Source organism: Toxorhynchites rutilus, chromosome 3 (genome assembly GCF_029784135.1).
Source record: "Toxorhynchites rutilus septentrionalis strain SRP chromosome 3, ASM2978413v1, whole genome shotgun sequence".
Taxonomy (NCBI): domain Eukaryota; kingdom Metazoa; phylum Arthropoda; class Insecta; order Diptera; family Culicidae; genus Toxorhynchites; species Toxorhynchites rutilus.
Window position 1 is genome coordinate 129,175,432 of NC_073746.1, and position 21,667 is coordinate 129,197,098.

The 21,667-nt window shown below is 38.8% G+C and overlaps 2 protein-coding genes across 5 annotated transcripts in view; one reads left to right on the forward strand and one right to left on the reverse strand.

Annotated features, from left to right (window-relative positions):
- Positions 1-279: 279 nt before the first annotated feature.
- Positions 280-1,468, forward strand: LOC129775130 (uncharacterized). Its single transcript, XM_055779436.1, has 3 exons — positions 280-427; positions 590-772; positions 1,064-1,468. Exons 1-3 carry the CDS (start codon positions 379-381, stop codon positions 1,285-1,287), a joined length of 456 nt encoding a protein of 151 aa, XP_055635411.1. The 5' UTR covers positions 280-378; the 3' UTR covers positions 1,288-1,468.
- An 8-nt stretch (positions 1,469-1,476) lies between these two features.
- The window catches only part of LOC129775129 (probable G-protein coupled receptor CG31760), a 189,699-nt gene continuing 169,508 nt past the window's right edge, over positions 1,477-21,667 (reverse strand). For 2 of the 4 annotated variants that reach the window (XM_055779434.1, XM_055779431.1), the window contains one exon: positions 1,477-14,934. In XM_055779434.1, the coding sequence (XP_055635409.1) occupies positions 14,931-14,934 (4 nt within the window). In that variant the 3' untranslated portion in view covers positions 1,477-14,930. The remainder of the gene's footprint in view (positions 14,935-21,667) is intronic. The other 2 variants (XM_055779432.1, XM_055779433.1) reach the window with 2 other exon arrangements.

Sequence of the window (21,667 nt, forward strand, 5' to 3'; positions counted from 1 at the left end):
CCTAAGTCTGAGTCACGAAAACGTTTGTTTCTTTGGTTGCAGAACATTCGACAGATAGTGTGAGGAGAAGAAATAGCAAGAAATATTTTTTCAAGCAAACTGCATTTGAAAAAAATACTTCATTAACTCCGCATGACCCATGTTCCGACTACTTAGCTTTTTTTTCCTAAAATTGCTAAAATTTATCCTTCGTGTTGCTGCCACCGGGGCTTAAAGCTTCTGCTATAACACATTTTATGGCATGTGATGACGTAATCATCACTCAATGTATATTTGACGTTTGAGTGATTTTAGTAAAGCAAAAACATTCATGGAGTAGAATTGTGTTTTGTTTTTATTCGCCCAGATTCCGCTGTTTTTATTGTTTTCATTCACAAAATGCATCGACTCATCTCTTTCGTTGTTTTTCTGGCGTTGATAAGTGCAGGTATGTATCTTAATCCCGAGCGGATGTCCAAATCCTAACTCGGCTAGGCCTTGATGATAATTCGAGATAAAAACCAGGTGCCACTCCCTTGTGCACCACAAGTTTGAATATCCTGGTTTGAGACTAATTTGCATTCATTTCATTCAATATTTTCTCTCCTAGCGCTGGCTATACGTTGCTACCAGTGTTCGTCGCAGACGGATCCAAAGGGAGTGGATAATTGCGGCGCCTACAAGCGGTTTAATAGAACGCAAAACATTGCCATTGAGTGCAACAGTGACGAATCGAATATGCCTGGATCGTTCTGTATGAAGGTGGTTCAGCAGAGCCCGAGAGGTTTTATTTGTGAGTATGGCTTTCTTTAATGTTTATGGGTTTATTATGTGTTTAATAATTCGCGACAAAATACTCATAATTATAGCAGAAAAACAATACGATATTTCGTAAACAATGGTGCAAATGGTCTCCAGAAAAATATTTTCCACATCTTGGGCCTGATTACGAACGTCACTTCACGGTGAAAACGGATTTAAATGCATACAAATTGCATACAATTCATTTCGTTTTTACCTTGAAGTGACGTTCGTGATCAGGCCCCTTGTTTCCGTCGCTTACACTCATCTTATTCTCTTCCAGGGGACGGCCGGTGGCGCCAGGTCATTAGACGATGCGCCTCTGTATCCGAGAGCGGTGTGACGGGGGTATGCAACTGGGGAGTGTACGAAAACGGTGTCTACTGGGAGGAATGCTACTGCGCGGAAGATGGCTGCAATCATGCTTCCAGATCTGTTGTCGGATCCACTGTAGGCTTAGTTTGTCTCATAGGATTACCCTTTCTATATCGACTGCTTGTTGCATAGACAGCAAGTTACCAAACTCTGTAGTATTTACTTACTACTTACTTAGTTAGCATAAAACGATAAGTATGTTGAAAGATGGGTATTCGAGAAACGATCTTGCACACGAACTTCATTCCGTCCATTGTGCCTTTGAATAATTTTTTCGATTGTAATTACAATAAAACACGATTTTAAAATAGAAGTTGTTTGTTTTATTTCGCATGTCTGTTTTAAATAGTTATTGTACAAATACACTTTTGCACATTTTATGTGATGGATTAAACACTTGGACATTCATTTTGTTATCACTTATAACTCAACAGGGATTTAGATTCTTTGTTTATTTATTTTCAATTAACCATTTCAATCGGATTAGTCCATATTTATTTTACAAGTCAGTTTATGGTTTAATTAATCAAGTGTATGGTAACAGATGAATATAAGTATATTTTTCTTAATTGATCTCTAACACGTCAATAAAATTCTTTATGCTAAATATATTATGCGTAAAGTTCCAGCAGATATCTCTGTCGAATGCGAGATCCAAAATGAAATCCCAGCGTCCCATTCAGGTATGCAGTGAAACATGAAACATCACATTGTCTTCCGATTAAAACATTGTATATGGAGCTAGCTCTATTTTGTCATATTCGCCAGTGTTACTTTTTAACATTGACCTGCTCTCTTCTTGTTCGTTTGGTCGCATTCTCCAGCTGATGGCAGATGTTCAAATTTTCGGAAGCGAAAAACAAGCAAAGGATAGAGCCACACATTCCATGGATTGGTTGGAAGTTCAAATGGGAACTGAAACAAGATAGACCTCTTACTATCGAAAAGTTGGATAACTGGCATATTGGAATTATAAAGGGCTTTCTAATTAGAGCGATCAGAATTAAAATGGAAGTGAAACATAGACATTTCGACAAGAAATGATTTAGAATGACTTTATTTGATGAAAAATTCATTGGTTTATATGCGTGCTTTAATTTTTAATGACTCACTCCAACATTTTCGCCGGTGGTTCGCATGTTAACCTCAAGTTCATCATGAGTTGTTGATTTGTTGATATAATCCCCAGACTTGAAATACGTCCCAATAAAAGTCTCTGCGTCCAATAGAATTTTGAGAAAAGTACGGCTCGATGATATGAACACAGCAGAATGTAAGTTTTTATGGGTTTGATAATGATTCATGAATCACTTGTCATCACGTAATTATCCGTACATTGCCAAACTGCGTGTCGTCGTAACCGTTTCCACATCGACAGACAATACTTTGAAAAAGATTTATTCTGTAGAGATGCACATCTAGCGAGAAGTGGTTGGACATAAGTCTACTGATTATGCGAATGAAGACACGCCTTACGTCCAAATCTTTGGACCACGCTCTCGAAGAAATATTGTAAATAGCGCCCAAGACTTCCAGTGTCCCAATCGGTTTGCCAACTCAAGAGGGAACTTTGACGCAAAAATTGGAAAAAAATCATCGTATGGAATCTGTCTATCAATCAATTCGCCTTCCTGGCCACCCACCCACCTCTGCGAGAGTGTCCACCTTCTCATTGCCAGGAATTGAGCAATGAGAGGGTACCCATACAATGGTTATCTTATAAAATCTTTTGATCAGTACACTCATCTACTGCCTCCCACTTGTGAGGAAATAAGATGGGTGCATACTAATTTTCATCGACTAGATAGACTGGATAGCAAGCGAACTTAGACTATCCGAAAAATGAAGGAAGAGTCGGCAGGCTTGTTGGAGATCATACCCGATGCGAAGTTGATTGCTGCCAGCTCAGCAGCATAAACGAAACAAGGTTCCTGTAGTATACGGAAGTCGCAAGAATTGTCATTGAAAACACCGATGTCAGTGGATCCATTGAGGCGAGACCCATCAGTAATGTATCTTTTAATGCAATTGTTTTTTTGGTACTTTCGAAATAAATCTCTAAGTTTCTAACAAATTAGCCTTGTATAAAAATGTACTGGTTTAGTTAGCAAAAAAATTGTTAGTTCACCTATTCCTTTTTTTTTTTTTTATCTTCGCTTATTTTTCGTCGGCCTATTTCCGCCACTTCAGTGCCAATCACCGACATCAGGGAGGCGACTCCACCTGTTCCTACCTATCAGACTCAACAACACATGAGCCGGGCCAACTTCTTTTACTTCCCCTCCGAAGGAAGACGTAACCAGAGATTTTTCGCCTCAGAAAATCCCAACGACGCCAGCTGGGATTGAACCCAGGCCGATCGGATTGTGAGGCTGTTACGCTAACCACACAACCACTGGCGCCGTCTTCACCTATTCCTTGAAAAACCAAAGATTGATCATTGAACTGGTTTCATCGCACCGACATTGGGCTTGTTGTTTAGAGAGTGTCATATGGAAGCGCAACAAAATTGGAAAATGATTTTTATAAAAGTCCCCTATTGATCCGCAGGGATAAACGTGAGTCAGACGAAAAGTTCATTTTTGGTCCCCTATCTCGGCCAGGGCTTAACGTTTTAATTAAGTCGGAAGAACTAGTATATACTCGACAGGAAGAGACAGAGTTGTTTGATGAAATATCGTAAATGAAGCGCTGGGCGGTCTTACGGAAGTTGGCCGGAACCTGAACCATGGCCGATGAAAAGATGTATATCGGCGTGTTATTTTACCTTTTCGTGGCTTTGGTGGTCGTCTGTCTCTCTATTTTGGCCATTTTGACTGCTCAGATGCAGTGTGCACCCGTGGCCGAGTGGTTAGCGTCCCACACTATCATGCCGGGTGTTCGGGTTCGATTCCCGTTCTGGTTGGGGGATTTTTCGTCAAAGAAAATTCTTCCGGCTTGCACTGTGGTCACGCGTATTCTAGAGCTTGCCACTTTAGAGTACATTCAAGGCGTGTTATTCGGCATAGAAATCTCAACCAAGTATTAATGAACGACGCTAGTTAATGAATACGTTGAGACGGCAAAAGTTCCACAGGGAACGTTAACGCCATTCAAGAAGAAGAAGACTGCTCAGATACGGCCAGTCTCGTCTGACGCTTCCGCATAAAAATGTCCATTTTGGCCAGATTCTTCACCATCGTTTGGCCGGTTGCTTCGATCTCCCGGCTTAAGGAGCGGCAAAGAGATTATATTGTAAATACCAGCTCGGCTATATCTGGCGGACACAAAGTGCCTCAGGATGTCCAACTCCTTCGCTGTGGGGTGGAGCTTACAATATGGAATCAACAGCCTTGAATCATTTTTGTTGTAGATTTAATAAACGCAAGATTTAAAGAAAATTTGTTCCTATAAATTATCTTTCATCGCCATCCGAAATTAGTCCATTTTTTGAATGCATACGTTAACACTAAAATCGTTGAGAAATAAATTGGAATTTTCGAGCATTCCATTCGGTAATTTGAAGAAAATTGTAGAATTTGAATCGTGCTTGTCAGGCGTAAATGATACCAAGATACCAGTTCCGCATACTCGCCGGTGCCACTATTACGCGTGTGTTTTTCTAACATGTGTTTTGGTGAAGTTTTTAAACAATTTTTTTTGGCTCATTATGTTTCTTGAAGCATTTTTAATGGAAAATTTGAATTTGTTGTCAGTTTCAAAATTCGGTTGGTTGTAGTATGTGTTAACTCCACACAAAGTAAGTACTATTTTAAAAGTTTAATTCTGCTTCGGATGGACTTATAAAACTTGCCCCGCATTTCCCCGCAAAACTTGTTTAATGAAAGTGTTCCTCAAAGTGTCTTTTATCACTCAGCACTTGAGTTTTTCGCCCGAAATCCCCCCTTTTAGATTTTTCTCAATATTGACCCGAAATCAGCCATTTCATGCCAAACCGATATAGTGGTTCTCAGATTTTCGTGAAAAGTGGTAGTTTTGTTCTTTATCGCAAAACATTAGACCCATATTTTTTATTTTTTCAGTAGGGTGACCATGTCCATTTTAGGGTTGCCCGAAAAATCAACTTTTTTCTCTCTGTTTTTTTTTCCAAAAATTCATATCTTTTGAACTAATAAACCGATTTAGATGATCGACATTTCAAATTAAAGCCAACCACCTGGTCTTTTTAAAAAAAATACCATACCTGCAGAAAGTTCGAAATCTGTTCTCGTTGTTATTGATCAAGAGCGCTATATTGAGAAAACATTGTAATTCTAGCTCCCTCATATTCATTCATTGAGCATAAACAAGGTGTTCTCGAGTTCAAACTACAGTATTCACAATTCAGTCATCTAGCTTGACTGTATGACCTTTCCAAGGACGAATGTTCAGTTTAGTTTGCCAAATTGGTCTATTTCAAGGCTAGATACGAATGAACTTTTGCAAAATTTTTTTTGCAATTTTGTTCGGTGTGAGAACCGCGTCGATTTACATGCCGACCGGTGAAGAGGGCCTATGTATTTTTTCATCACATCATATTTGAATCTGTGCTGGGGTTCGTGCTGTTTGAAATTTCTAAAACGAGAGCGTTACATTTGGGGTGCAAAGTTTCGAGCGTTAATTCCTCTTCATCAGTTGTACAAAGTTCTATGTCAATCACTTCATTCGAAAGATAAAAGGTATATGAGTAATCCTGGCTACTAATTGACCCAAAGTTTGTTGAAATAGCTCAAAACTGCTTTGAAAGTCAACTATTCAAATCACAAATATCAATACATATGAGTACCTGCTTGAAAGTCCATCTTAGTCAAGATTTGCCGATGCATGTCGTTAGCTGTTAATGAAAGCTTGTTATGCATACTGAGTGTGTGTATTGCTCAAGAATGAATCATGAATCAACCATCTTCAGCTGCGTCTACAAAACAATACAAACCCCTTTTCAGAGTCACTAAAACTTTTGACTGAATAATTTTTATAGAAATTTCGATGCATTCTAAAAATCTATTTTCTGGTTATTTTTGGCTGAAGGTCTTCTGTGAATTCGTGAGTGTGTTGGTGTAATGATGTTATTTTGAGTTATAGAGACTTGAGGCTTCCACCATTTGGGAAGTCTTGCGGCCGACCGGTGATTGTTTCCGAATTAAAAGTGACGTGATATATTTTTCATCGTTGAAAGCTGTGTTCTTCGGTGGAAAACTGAAGGTGAAAGTTTGTTTCGATGCTATTGCTTTCGTTTACACAATATATTTGATTCGGATTTTCTGTTGTTGTTCTGCGTCTTCTGAAATGTATCGTTCTGCGTTGGAGATGTAATTTTGCTAAATAAACTGAAAACATTACAGGATGTTGTGTCCAAGATACGACCGCATTGTTGACGTAGAACTACGCTGTTATTTTATATAAGTCGCTTGTTTATATTTTCGGATATCATTCTATAACGCTTTGGCGCACAATCTTAACGTCTGCTTCGCCATAACGTCAGTTAAATGCATTGATGCATCCTCAAAGGCACCAACGAAGCCCTTATGATGACGGAAAACAAACAATGTTAACTGCTTGGAAAAAGACTGAATTATGCCACACAGCTTGTACCCTGCTGTAACACCCTTCGATGCGAATTCGCTGATGAGTTTGTCAAGAGCGACCGCCTTCAATACCAGCGGGGAGAGCTTGATTTGGTTGCTGCCTGGGTAACGGCGTTTACATGTTCGACCGACGCGCCGAAATCGCCTACTTCGCTGTTGTTCGATGCGGTGTGACACTCGCGGAGGCTCGTTCAGTGCTAGCGCTTTTCACTGCACCAACATTGCGTGCATCATTAGATGACGCTTACCTCGAAATTTTATTGCCCCTGGCAATGCGTTCGTTTTTTTGCAGGGCTCGAGCCTGCCTTCCTCTTTCTCTTGCTCATCACACACTACGCGAAGTGTCCAATTTATGACGCGGAAAGAAAAACACACGATACGAATAACGTCAAAAACGAGCTGAAAAAACCACACGACGATATCCAAGCTGGATTACCACTGGTGGGGTCCAATCTTAGATCGAAGCGCAGCGAAAGCAAAGTGAACTGGATTGCTCAACAGTCCGATGCCGAATAAAAGTTTGCCTCAGCGAGATCCACTATTTATACTCTAAGCAAAAATTTCCCTTCATTCTTCTACTTTTTCTTTATTCACGGAGACTTGAAATCCTACGACTTCTCCCCCGTTGGTCGTCGATAAGTTGCTCGTTACTGACTGCTCTGTTCGGGAAAGCACACAAATGTACAGAACAAATGTATGGGAAAATGAAAACGCTAAAAGTTTTCATGATTTTTAACCATTTACAAACCAGGGAATTCTAATGTATAGCATATTAAACAAATCTTACGGAATTTCCGATTCGTTTAGTATGCAAATCGCCAAAATCCTTTCACGGCAAAAATAGTTATTAACGATAACTTTATTTCATAAAAACGTGACCTGTTTTCTGATTTGGCACCCTTAATGAAAGACGTAGTTCTACGTCAAAAATATGTTCTTTTGGATTGTAAAACATAGCGAAACAAGGCAATTGTAATTGCTTATGTTCATCAAAATAAACTTTTATAAATTGAATCCGCCTGTTACCTGTAATACACGGTATGCCGTTATTTGAAAAAATTCGAGGTGGTCCTAAACCGAGCTTCAATTTCTACATCGTGGTTGTTTAACACGATCACTCTGGCGCTTGCCATCAATGGCTAGCACAATCCTGGTTCATCGAGTGGCGCTCACCACAGGGGGAACGCATTTGATTTTGCTATCATAAATTTTTGATAAACTCTTTGTATGCATCTGTGTGCATGTGCGCGTACCTGTGCAAGGGCGTTTATGTCAAAAAATAACATATTCTCCAACTGATGATTCTTGAAGTACAGTTTCTCAATTTCATTGAAACATCGTTTAACTTTGTGTGTTTCATACATGAAAACGGAAAAAAAAATTGTATTGAGTCAAAATATTACCACGTCACGCTGGAATGGATTGTATACGTTGCGTGACGTGACAACGATTTCTTGAGACAGTTAATACTCCTTTATTTGTGGGCCGATTTTAACCAAATTTTGTGGGTTGTTGACCCTCATTGTTTGCTCAGAGAAAGCCATGTAGTGTTAGCTGATAAATTTAAAAAAAAATGCTTCAAAATACCTCTTTTTCAAATGCTTGCTTCTCATAAATTACAAAATGAAACCTAGACCCTTCTTCAAACAAGTATTTAATTATCCATTCAATGGTATATAGACATTGATTTTTGGTTAAGCAAGTGCAGAGATATCTCAAGAAACATAAAAATACTGAAAACCTAAACTATTTAAAATATAATTATGTAGTATTTTAGATTCGCGTCTCTCAAATGCTGGCGCATAAAAATCAAATTCGTTTCAAGAAATTTGTGATAAAGGGTGTGTCACATCAAATTGCATCACGGAAAAAACGCTGTTTTTAGGAATTATAACTTCAGCTTTTGCTTATAATCAGATAAGAGTGTATAGATCACGTTGGCCATGCTTCACTGTCAATTTTTCGTAAATTTGGAAAAATGTCGTCGAACGAAAAAGAGCGTCGTGAATTAATTCTGCGCACTCATTCTGAGAATCCGGAGTTGTCACATCGGGACATCGGTAAGATGCTGGGAATCGTTCAATCCACGGTCAGCAGAGTACTAAAACGATACTTCGAGAACCTAACCATCGACCGGAAGGTGAAGAACGGCAAAAATGGATGCTCCGTCAGTGAAAAAGATCACAAGCGCGTAGTTAAGCAGTTTAGACGTGATCCGAGAAGTTCGGTCCGGGATGTCGCCAATAAGCTGAATTTGTCAAGTTCATTCGTCCAGCGGACCAAGCAGCGGGAGGGCCTGCGTACATACAAGGTTCAGAAGGCTCCTAACCGCGACGAAAGGCAAAACATGTTGGGGAAGACGCGAGCCCGGAAGCTGTACACCGAAATGCTGACGAAGCCGCATTGCCTGGTAATGGACGATGAAACCTACGTCAAAGCGGACTTTCGTCAGCTGCCGGGCCTGTTGTTCTTCTCCGTATTCAGCGTTCCGGAGGAGATTCGCAAGCAGAAACTATCCAAGTTTGCCAAAAAGTACATGGTGTGGCAAGTGATCTGCTCTTGCGGAAAGCGGAGCGCCCCCTTCGTGATGACCGGCACGGTAAACGAGCAGGTTTACCTTAAGAAGTGCCTACAGAAGCGCTTACTACCACTATTGAAGCAGCACGAGGGCCCGACCATCTTCTGGCCGGATCTCGCTTCGTGCCACTATTCAAAGGACGTGTTGGAGTGGTACGAAGCCAACGGGGTCACCTTCGTGCCAAATGAAATGTACCCGCCCAACGCGCCGGAGCTTCGCCCAATAGAGAAATTGTGGGCGATTATGAAGCAGGCCCTCCGGAAGAACCCAAAAGTTGTCAAATCGGAGGCGGACTTCAAGAGAAAATGGATTTCTGTTCAAAAAAAAACTACAACCTGACGTTGTACAGAACCTTATGGACGGGGAAGGTGCGAGCATACGGGCTTGGGCTCGAAGTATGAATAAAAAGAAAATGCCAAAAGTTGTTTAATAGTTTTTATTTTACTGTCTAAAATTTTCAAAAGGATCGGTCTACTGGGCGAACTTCTACAGCGTTTTTTCCGTGATGCAATTTGATGTGACACACCCTTTATAACTAGTTCATATTCAAATTACGATTTCAATTTTCTCCTAAAACTAAACTTGAAATTTGGTTCTTTGGTGCATAACCTCATGGAATGGGTCATAATATATGTCATAGCAATATAAGAGCAATATGAGGGAGTAAAATAAGAGAAATTTTGCAAATAATAATGCATTCACATTTTTACCAAGGGGCACCTGTATCATACTTTGCCACTTCTCACATACTTTGCCGAATACACGGTTTACGTTGTCTACGCTCTTAGTTTTACTCTCAGAAAACACTTTCCGTGTATAATTTTAAGATCCAACTTCATTTTGTAATGTGGTGGTTCAATTCCAAGTCGATATGCTGAGAGAATGAGAGGTCTGCTCAATACATACAAACATTTTAACACTCTCAAAAATGGTGCTGTTATTTATGTATTTTTTCTGCCAGAGATGATATCTTTTTTGTCAACGCTAGTCCTCCTTCACGCGAAGGAGGACTGGAACAATTTTCGTTACATCTGGGACTATGAGCCAGCAAGTTCTCCAGGACGAGAGTGCACGAAACTACTGGTTTTTATTTCTGGAGCAGCTGTTGTTTTTCATTATCATATGACCTGATTGAATTACAACTAACTTTCTTTCAAAAAACCATGACTCAAAATCCAGATGTCTGATTAAAATATGCTGTTTGATAATGTTGTTGAAAAATTAATGAACCATTCAGGGAAGATAACATTTGAAAAAATCTTACTCAAATATTGCATTTAATATAAAAAAATTGTAAGGGGTTGTATCTAGGACACGACTTAAACCGTTTAGAGATCAGCGAATTGTAATGTATAGCGTATCAAACAAATCTTAGAGAATTTCCGATTCGATTGGTATACAAATCATGAGAATTCGTTCACAGTGAAAATAGTTATTAACGTTAACTTTATTTCATAAAAATGTTACCTGTTTTCTGATTTGACACCATTCTTGGAAGACGTAGTTCTACGTCAAAAATTCTATATCTCAAAACACCCTTCCTTCGATATTTTGTCGTATAATTTTATTGGAATTTTTATGTACAGTGGTGCCGTGGTAAACTCACTAAAATAGGGATATGAATTCTTCAAATTCCAATACTTTGTAATATCGTAACCATTTAAGAAAAGTAACATAAAAAATGGAATGAAGAACTACATATATCGTTTTATCCTAGGACTAACCGGTCTCGAGATATAATCATTTTTTCAAAGTGAAAAAAATTATAGTGAAATTCCTAGATGTCGGCCGTGTGTAAAGCCGTGTGTAAACGTTGTCAGTTACTCGGTTGCGAGTAAACGTCAAACGATCCGAAGAAATACGAACGTACCCATACCATGGAATTTAACATTTAATTTGTATGTATGGGGCTACTTGCCGGTTTAAAAACAAAAAAAAAACTTTGAATTAGCTTGGCTGCGAGTAGGGCCAGTAAAAATAAGCAAAAAATACCGATGGGGAGGTGTTGAGATATAAAAGTTTTTAATATTAAATGGATTTTTTGTAAGATTTTTTAACAGTACATTTAAAGTGTTATTTTTCCTAAATGGTTCATTTATTTTCCAACAACTTTGTCAAACACCCAATTCAAACAGACATCTGGATTTTTAGTTGTGATTTTTTGAAAGAAAAATCTATGATTTTGAATACTCCCTTTTATAAAATCAGTCGTAATTTAATCAGGTCATCTTCTTGAATGTCTTTAACGTTCCCAGTGGAACTTTTGCCGTCTCAACGTATGCATTAACTAGCGTCATTAATTAATACTTAGTTGAGATTTCTTAAGCCAAATAACACGCCTTGAATGTATTCCGAGGTGCAAGCTCTAGAATACGCGTGACCACAGTGCAAGTCGAAAGAAATTTCATTGACGAAAAAATCCCTCGGCCAGAACGGGAATCCAACCCGAACACCCGGAATGATAATGCGAGACGCTAACCACTCGGCCACGGGTGCACGCAATCGGTTATATGATAGTTAAAATTGTGTAGTTTAATTATGAAGTTTCCATCTCAAGTAACATGTTTAAAGAAGGGGAGGGGGATGATCGGGTCAAAGGTCGGCTGATTTGGGGTTGAATAACTCTGTTCTAGAAAAGATATCGTTGACCATGTTGCATACGATTCTGTAATGGTTTAAATAGAACTTTTCCCGAGAAGTAGCCAGCAGGAAGTAGGGAAAAAGGGGGGAATTTGGACCACCTAAGCAAATCGCATAATATTTCCAAACCAATACGGTCTAAATCAAAAATGTCACATTGCATACTGAGTTACACTTGTTTTCTCTCAATAAATAATGTTTAATCATTATATAAAGCTTCAATCTACCAAATATATCATAAAATAAAAGAGATGATTTTTGGACATTAAAATTTGATGCGGGGTGATTTGGACCGTCTGTGGGGTGATTTGGTACAGTGTGTGTTTCATCGAAAAAAACATACTTATGTTTATGTAAAGTATTTTGGGATAATGTTACAATCACTAACAGTGTTCTGGGATCGATACCAGGTGTCTTGACCAGATTCCAGACCAGAAGAATTGGATTGACACCATCTCGAATTCTGCATGAATCTTTCCACTGTTATTCGAGCATTTTCACACACATTCGTTGTTGGTCAAAGAAAATCCGTTCTTGATGGCCTGAGTTGCTTTTTCAAGCTCCTTCTTCTTCCAACGTTGTCTGTCCATCCTCTTTTTGTAATTCCGTGATATCTGGAATCAATTAGATCAAAGAAAAGCCTCAAACCTGTAGGACCAATTCACCCAACAGAAACGTGTCCATATCACCCCACACAATATGCAAAAATTAAAATGCAATTATTTCCATTTATTGTTATCAAACTTACAGTTTCGCTGCATCAAATTGTTCCTCTTCTGTAGGTGAACAGAACTTTACTGCACAATACACGAAAAGTTTGTTTAATCAGCGGGAAAAACCTTAAAAGCACGATCGGAAAACTCACATTTTTTGACAATCAGAGTGCTTGTTGTGTTCATGCTACCATTTCCTTCCACCTGTCGAATATTACCAAAGTTTTTTGACATTAGTTACATACGGTTCAATAACAAAAGAAAATGGCATTATAAAAAATCCAAGTTGAGCCGTACTTTTTGAGATAAAGGGGTGGTCCAAATCACTCCATATGTCCAACTCACCCCGTGTTACCCTAAGTACAAATAACTAAACAATGATTAACCGTAATCCCCCTCCGATGTGTAGCATAAAATACCGCAGCTCTCAAATATCAACACCATAACGAGACTTCAAAGGAGAGACGAATTCGATAGTTTTTTTTTGCCGTCCACATCTAAAGATTCGGCTTTAGATTTTTACTGCTCTAATCTTTGTAGCGACTAGTGGCGGAATGAAACGGATACCATGATTTCATTTGTATGTGCGATTTGCCAAACGAAAGACGATTTAACAATCCGGGATCATTGCAGCGGTTGCTGTTAGGGAATTTATTTGGGACCGAGAAGCTTGGATTGTGGTTGAGTTTAATCGGTTTATTCCTTTCCCGGCATTCTGTTTCGCTATTAGTCGAAGAGGTGGTGAAACTTGAACATGCCGTTTCAGTTGAGAGAATACAGACCTATCTTGTACAAGATTAATACCTTTCCTAAAGTACACCCCAACGCGAATACTTATCACATCGATTTCCTAAAATGGGTTTAACTATGATTAACCTAGAACAAGCTTGTTACTGATGTACATTTCGCATTTATTGACTTTTTTCCTGTTATAATCGTTATCGTACTCTGAACATTTTCAAGAAAGGGGGTTTTTCTCACTTGTTTTACTCATATTTAACACTTCAGCGGACCGCAGTTAACAACAATACACATTCTAATGATAGTTTTCAGTTTGTTTGCTTCTGTTTTGATTATATCGTTTGATAAAGTCTTGCAACGGTAAACATGCTTATCAAATTCCTCCAAATAAAGTTTCATTCGGATTTGTTGTCCTTTTTAAACTCTCAACGTTTTATTGTTTATTATTCTGCTCTCATAGGTAACATTGAACATGTTTTGTGTTGAAAATTTCGGATTATTTAACTGTTATTTCCATCTAGCTTCTGCAGTGGCAGCATATCACCATTTCGTTAGCGTGGTTGAAGTTATGCTCTTTTTACAGTGATACACATTTTATGCTGCTTGTTTTGCTTGGGTGATTTCATTTAATCAGGGATTCCAAAAGAAGGTCAAAAGGAAGATGAAGCCTGTTGCATTTGACGACCATTAAAAACCAAGGGTTCGTTGAGAAGAGATTCTCACAAAACGTACAGAATCTCTTCAAAAACACGACTTTTTTTAGAAACACGAAAAAAGGGTTCAGTCATGAAATGTATAAATCTGTTTGATTCTGTTGATCATTATATTATGATTGTTTTCCACTTTGCTTGTTGTTAGTACAAAGACTATTCAGCAGAGCTAGAATCATAATCTTCATGAACAATTTTTGAAAATGAATTTTGGCTTGGTGGACTACGGTTGAATCGATTACACGGCTAACGCGGGTGAGATGATAAAAAGTGACGTTCTAGTAGAGAAAGTATAATGAAAGCACTTAAAGTTGGATGCACTGGCCTTTTTAGCTTAAAATAGAATACAAGCACACGAACGCGTAACGAGCTGTAAATAATGAGCATGTCGGAAGCAGCCCCATCAATATCGTATCGTCCATATCCTAATTGCGTTCCGTTCAACTACCTACTCTTTGCCACCCTTCTGTTTCATATTTTCTACAGTTTTTTTTGTTAGACAATATAAGTTTGAAATGTAGTTCTCACTAACGCGTTACTTCTGAAAGACTTTCTCTAGCTGTTTGAATATTTTGCGACGATTTGAGTGTGTGGAGTATTATTGTCGTCGTCGGGTGCAATTCGGATACCAAGGTGGATTGTTCCAAACACTCTTCAGTAACCACATGTGCGTGCAGTTGAAAATGTAGAACTTCTCGGTTTTCACAACAAAATGCGCTCGGTAGTTGTGAGCCAATAAAGTTAGACGGTGGTCAACATGGTTGTTTTTTTTTACGAACAGGACCTTTTTTACAACATCCTAATTGTGGGGGCGTCACTCGGGGAACTGCTAGCTAGTTGGGGAAGAGAAGAAAAAACCATTTAGCGGGAAGTTCATTTACCATATACATCATGTATGCTTAACAAGATTGATAACAGCAATGGTGCGGGTGATGACAACATGACTAAACAATGTACATTATATAGGGCACCGTTCGCCACAAGTTATTTGAGAACCACCATGTCACGTTAGATCGATTTATTGACATCAAAGTGTCTGTAGGAGATCATATTTTTAGGTTAGGCGTACATATAAGGGGACATTGCTTCATTATTGTATGTCGTAGAAAGCTATATTGAATAATTGAATTATAATGAAATTAGTAGTATCGCTCATGTTAAGTTGGAACCTATTGGCACCCGTTTTAGTGTTTCGGTTAGATTGGTTTTTACGTTTCATTCGTTCGGTGTTTGGAAGTGAAATAGGCGACACTCATTATTCATAGGGTCTTCGATGAGAACACATTGGAATTACCATGTCGTTAAAAAATGGTTTCAACTGGGTGACTTTTGATCTCCCATTTTTCAAGATTCCCACGCCCTTTGCAGAAAGCTTTATTGCATTTTTTTCGTAAAGATAAGTGCAGCTGATAGTCAGCGTTTGTTGGTCGTAGTTTATAAGGTATGTCCTCAATCGATAAGCTGGCACACAATTAAAAGCAACTACCATCTAGAACTGACACTTCAGAATGGAACCGACTTTAATCAATACCTTTGAACTAAGCTCTATAGGAAAAAAAGGTCGGAATGGGAGAATAGACACGGTAATATAATTTTACAGCATTACAACGGCAGACCACATGTTCATGAGTCTGTTAAAAATTATCTTATAAATTAATTATATCATCTAGAAAGGTGAGAAAGAGCCTCCCAGCCAGTTTTTCTCCCTAGACGTTGCTCACTCATATTACTGTTTGCTTCAGTCATTAGCGTCGGCCATCTCGAGAAAAAGGATCCGATATTATGGAGGATTTAAAAAATTGCTCGATATCTAGACCGCATCAGAACAACCAGACTCACACCAGCGTGGTATCCGTATATTTTTTTCAAAAGAATAATTCGTACAATATACTTGTACATTTAATAGATCTCTGACTGAAGCTTCATATCGAGATTTGAGATTTGATTGATATCAACATTCGAAAAATGTTGTGTTCGAATTTCAGATTCTAGATATCAGTTCTAAGATGCAGATTCGACATGAATTCTATACCGATTTCTACATTCTGAATTCCAGGTTTCAGATACAACATTCAGGATTTATGGCTAAAATTTCTAGAGGATCTTCGCCTCCTCAATCTAGAATTTCTTGCGTCATTTTAATTGTTGCTCAGATGTTCTTTAGATGTTTTGAATGCATTCTGAGTGACATGTTAGAAGGTATCCATGTACCAGTTCAAGTCGGAATAACTTCCTTTAACGAAAAAATAGTTCAGCTCTTTTGAGACAAACTGGACTCCATTGCCGTAGTACCATCGTAGCACATACGCGCTGTAATTGCAGCTGGCTAAAAGCGGACCTGTTGAGCTGCGGTGGCTTCCCAACCATTTTCGTACACCGTCTGGGACAGCATGGCCCAATACAACTCTATTGGCCGCGCCTGCGGTAAGTTTATACGTGCAAACGGTATGTTATGGGCGGTCAACATGCTCTCGAAGAAAATACTATTCCGCCACCTTCATTGCAAACGAACGAAAACAAACTTAGCACGGACGCCGCACACAAAGAGGAGAACAAAACCACACACGGCTGTTTGTCTCTCTCTGATTTAGTCCTGCTACTTATAACTCAGATGATCTAAGTTTTAATGAAGTTTTTGATGTTTATGGAGTCAAATTCTCAGTGATACAATGGCAATAGCATAACATCAATTCGTTTCAGTCTTTTTTCGTACCATAGCCCATTTATCGAATTTTTTCCCCGAACGCTGTCCTTAGTTTTGGGGTATTGAACTGATTTTCTTCTTTGAAACCTCAGTGACGCCAATTACAGAATACAGAACGAAATGCCGAATTTTACCGTAACAAGATTTTCATTTGAACTCTGCTTGCTTTTAAGCATCCGATGTTTATTGGACCATTTAAATCCAATGCCTTGTACATCGAACTTTTATTATGTTCGTCGCCGTGGCACCCAGATACGAATGAGTGTACTTCCTGAGGGAAGGGAGAGGGGGGAAGATGTCCCGTCACCCATACATGGGTGACACATTTGTCGTTCAAATTGAATTGGATATCAAAAGGAAATTTGATGAAATAGGCACCTAAATATAAATTTAGTATGTATAGAATAATCATAAAATCAAAAAGCATTCAAATATATTTTTTTACTATACTTCTTATTAATTTACTAGCTGACCAGGCGAACTTCGTTCCGCCAACAATTTTTTTTTTTTTTTTTTTTTATCTGTATTATAGTGATTTTCAACTCTTTTGGCTGGTTCGTCAATTTTACTTCCATTTTTGGAAGAATGTCGGGAGTGAGAATTGAACTCGTGACCTTTAGCGTGAGAGGCAAGGATGTAACCACTACGCCAGATCGCCTCCGCGCCAACAATTGTTTTTTTAAACGAATACTTCCGAATATTCACGTTTTCTTACCGAGCGAACGGTCGTCGGTCAAATCGCAGAACCCTTCGTTAACTGATCTCCTAATTGGTCTTACCCAAATTCCTTTTACTACAAATTTCCTGATACTTCTTCCCAAACTCGTCATTAAATATAATTCACGTTCAAGATTCATTCAATCACTTGCAAATAAAATGTTTCTCCGTAACATGGAATAAAGTAAGTTACATTTAATGCGACATTTAGCTAATTGGACAGACTTGTGATGCGATACGTTTAATTGGACATTTTTACCTCTAATTGGACATTTTTGTGAACATCGAGTTGGGGGCCCAAATTTTTGCCCACATTGAAAGTCGCCACCAGACGTCGAATCTACCTCTCTCATCGCCAATATCCAATTACAGGTCGAAATTGCCTCCAATGCGACACTCAGTGGTGCCTCGGCATGTCATATTAAATGTAAATTACTGTACATGTTTGATACAGAAAAAACAATAAAATAAAGACTCAAATCGAACGATCCGTACTCGAGTTTTGCGTTTGGCAATACATTTTTATTTATTTATCTATCTAAGATAAATATATAGAAGTGTGTTATTCCAAAGTTTTTTAACACTAAATTCAATTTTTGAAAAAGGTTTTTTTAACAGTGAAAATGAATTGACGAGCGTTGAGAGCGAGGATGACTGATGAACTATTCGTCCATATAAAGTGAAACGTAAACTTGATTTCTGATGCAAAAAAGTAGTTACACCATTGATGGACGGTTTATTGTCTACACACCGTGAACTCTAACCAGTAAACCTAAACAGTTATCAGGTATGCTATAAAGGTCCTCGCGTTAGTATAAGTAAATAGCGTGCAGTTTAGGAGGAATTCTAAACAAAAATTTGGCTCACTTTGTCTCCGAGTTCAATTTTGTTAAAAAAAACCACAGAAAAACGAGTTTATATCAACAAAATTCATAAATTTGCCAGTGGTTCTGACCGCAACACTCAACACTGCGTGCTATTTTATACGTGTGAATAATTCATGTGTACGATACAAAAAAATATATCCCCCTGTAAAATATATCAAACCACGTTGAAATCACACATCGATACATGCATCCGTGATGCATGAGAGAGAGAGAGAAATGAATTCAGTCTGGAAGGAGTTACTCCAAAATGCAATGAAGTCCATTTGACGGGGAAGAATGAAATGAGATAGTCGAGTCGTAGAGAGAGATAGCGACTAAACGCCCGACTGACTCTTGAGTCATGTTGACGGAGAAACTGCTGGAAGAAGCCAAAAGTCATTTCCAAATTGGATACGAAGGGGAATTTCTTCATAGTTTTTTTTTCATAGTACCCTGATTATCCTCCTGAAAAAAAACCAACGTTAGCCTGTTTATACAGCGTCTAAAGGAACTGCATTTGGACAGCGTCTGAATCGTACAAATATTAATCCATCTCATGTGCCGTTCACGAGGAAACCCAATGTTACCGCATGTTTTCATGCAATTTCAATTTCACTAAAGAAGTGAAAAACCATCAAAAAGTCGCTGAAAACGAAATCATTTTTCGGCAATCATAATTCGCCGAAAAATAAAAATCGGCATTGCGTTTCTCGCAAGAATCGAAGTAAGCGTATAACATTTTTTTCGTCTTCTATATTCTCAATCAACTATTTTTCGCTGTGGGTGAAAATGAATGTTTTCTCACTCAAACCGGCGAGCCTTTCGATCTCTGGATGTACATATTCAAATGTAAAAGAGCAAAAAAGTATGATCTTACTTGTTATCTACTGAGTTGTCTACAAATAAAGTTCGATCTTCATATAATACCAATACTAATGCGAAAAAAAGTCGTGAACCGATCTCTCTTTTCCCTCATATAATAATTGCTGTATTGATTATTTCGCTTATCTCTTTGGTTATACTCTTGCTAAAGACAGTCGAATTCGGGTCCCACAAGAAACTTAGCCGTATCGAAGCGCACGAAGAACGTGTTAAACATTTGCTATAGTTTGCTCAACTTACGGCCAGAACATAGAACTTATGGTCAGAAGGTGTGTAATACAGAGCACCGAATCAATCAGAATTGTTGGACACTTCTGACGTCTGAAAAATATCGGAGTTGCATAAAAGTCAGCAGAAACAAATGAAAAACTGGTGAGAAGAAACAAAAAGCAAGGTGAAAATAAGTAGCTTTGTCATTGATGTCAAAGATTGTGCCCGTCAGAAAATATTGAGATAAAGAGTTAAGAGAAGAGTCAAAGAAAAAGGGAGTACGAACTGTTTTTGTGATATTGCAGAAACCAAGTACTATGCGAATGCTCCGGTACACACTCCGCTGCTTCAGAAAGTCTCTGTAAGGAAACTCATACTCATACTCGCTCTGGGCCTACCGTCAACGATGCAGGCAGTGTGCAACCACACCATTTCGTTAATTCATTTCTAGTCAATTCAATTCTAGCAAATGGTTCTTCTTATTGTCGTGACGAAAGGGTAACAATCTGTCGCTTCATTTTAACTGACTTCAATCCACCGCTACTACTCCACCCTGACATGTACCTCGTTCCCCGCATATAAAGTGAAACGAAAACTATGATTTCTGATGCAAAAAAGTAGTTACACCTTCAATGTACGGCCCCACTGTTTACCCGCCGTGAACTCAAAAATCGATACATGCATACAGGATACATGAGAGAGAGAGAAACGCATTCAGTCTGGGGGAATCACTTCAATATGTCGTGAAGTCCATTAGACGGCGAAGAATGGAATTAGCGCGGAGCGTCGTAAAGCGTCCGAATGACTGTTGATTAATGTTGACAAAGAAAGCAAAAACACATTTCCAATTGAACGCGAAGGCGGATGACTTTATAGTCACTTGACTATCCTCAGTTGAATATTCAGAGCCCTGCTTGGGAAGAAGCCCTGCTGCAGAAGAATATATGCTACATAATTGTAATTTTACATGAAATCAGTCCCTTCTGCTCCTATGGCGTTGAAAAGTTCCCTTTAGATCAGCGTTTCCTTTGTGTGAGTGTTCCCGGGATCGGAAGCCGATTCTGAGATATGAAGCTAATTTTTCCGTTGTTTTCATGATGGTAACACATTGTCTGTGACGATCAATATGGACATTTGAGAAAAATGTCTAATGTGATGTGAATATTTTGATATATTTTTCAACGGAATAAAATATGAATTCTATTATTTGCATCCGAAGGAAACTCTTCCGAAATACTAAGGTGTCGGACTTCTACCTCAGTTGATTGATCACGGGGTTCATGTAACGATCAATGATACAATGGTTATATCAAGCATTGAACACCACATAGTCGGTGTCCTGTGTCGACTTCCCCAGAAGGTTATATTTGTAATGCACTTACAGGAGACAATTTATTTCCACCCTGCTTTCGTCACAAAGCTGCATTGTGTGTTATCTGTTGCAGCTCTATGAAAATAATGTCATGTCGATAATAAACCAGCGAGAGCTCACACTTGTTATTTGCATTACATTTTCGTTGGATTTGAGCAAACGACAGGCTCGATGTTATCGGCATTGTCACAAAGGCCATCATTATAATCATTCTCACCCGCAAGCATCAGGTGTCGCCGGCACAGGAGAATAGTCACCCTCACCATGCTCAGCGGTTCCTTCCGCCTGTATGTGTGTGTGTAAGTGTGTGTGGGCGTGGGCAGGAGGAGGATAATAAACGGTGTCGATGGATGAACGAATTGCGAACAGAGGCCACAATGCTGTTAGCAGTGGCGAGTAATTCTTTCACCGTATGTCCTCTACGGGGGCTGACCTATCTAAAATTCCAACAACAACAAGCTCCGCGGAACCCGGGAACTGATGCACCGTTGATAGTAATTTGAGTTTTAATTGGTTTAATTGATGATACTCACTTTTGACATAGTGGCGACAGAGGCCAGATTAGCACTCTGTTGCCCAGGAGATGGATTTCAAATGTTCACCTGTGTTTTATAGCTAACCATCGGTTTACACAAAGTTTATGATAACAGAGATAGTGGCTGAAGAATTGTTATGCTCTGAAACGTATTTGTTGAACCATGTTAGTGATTCTCTGACGGAACAAAAATCTATCTGAATTATGCTGGGTGTTAGGTTACTCAGTGCAAACATTTTGTGATGCGACAGAGGATCATATTTGATGGAAAAATTGTTCT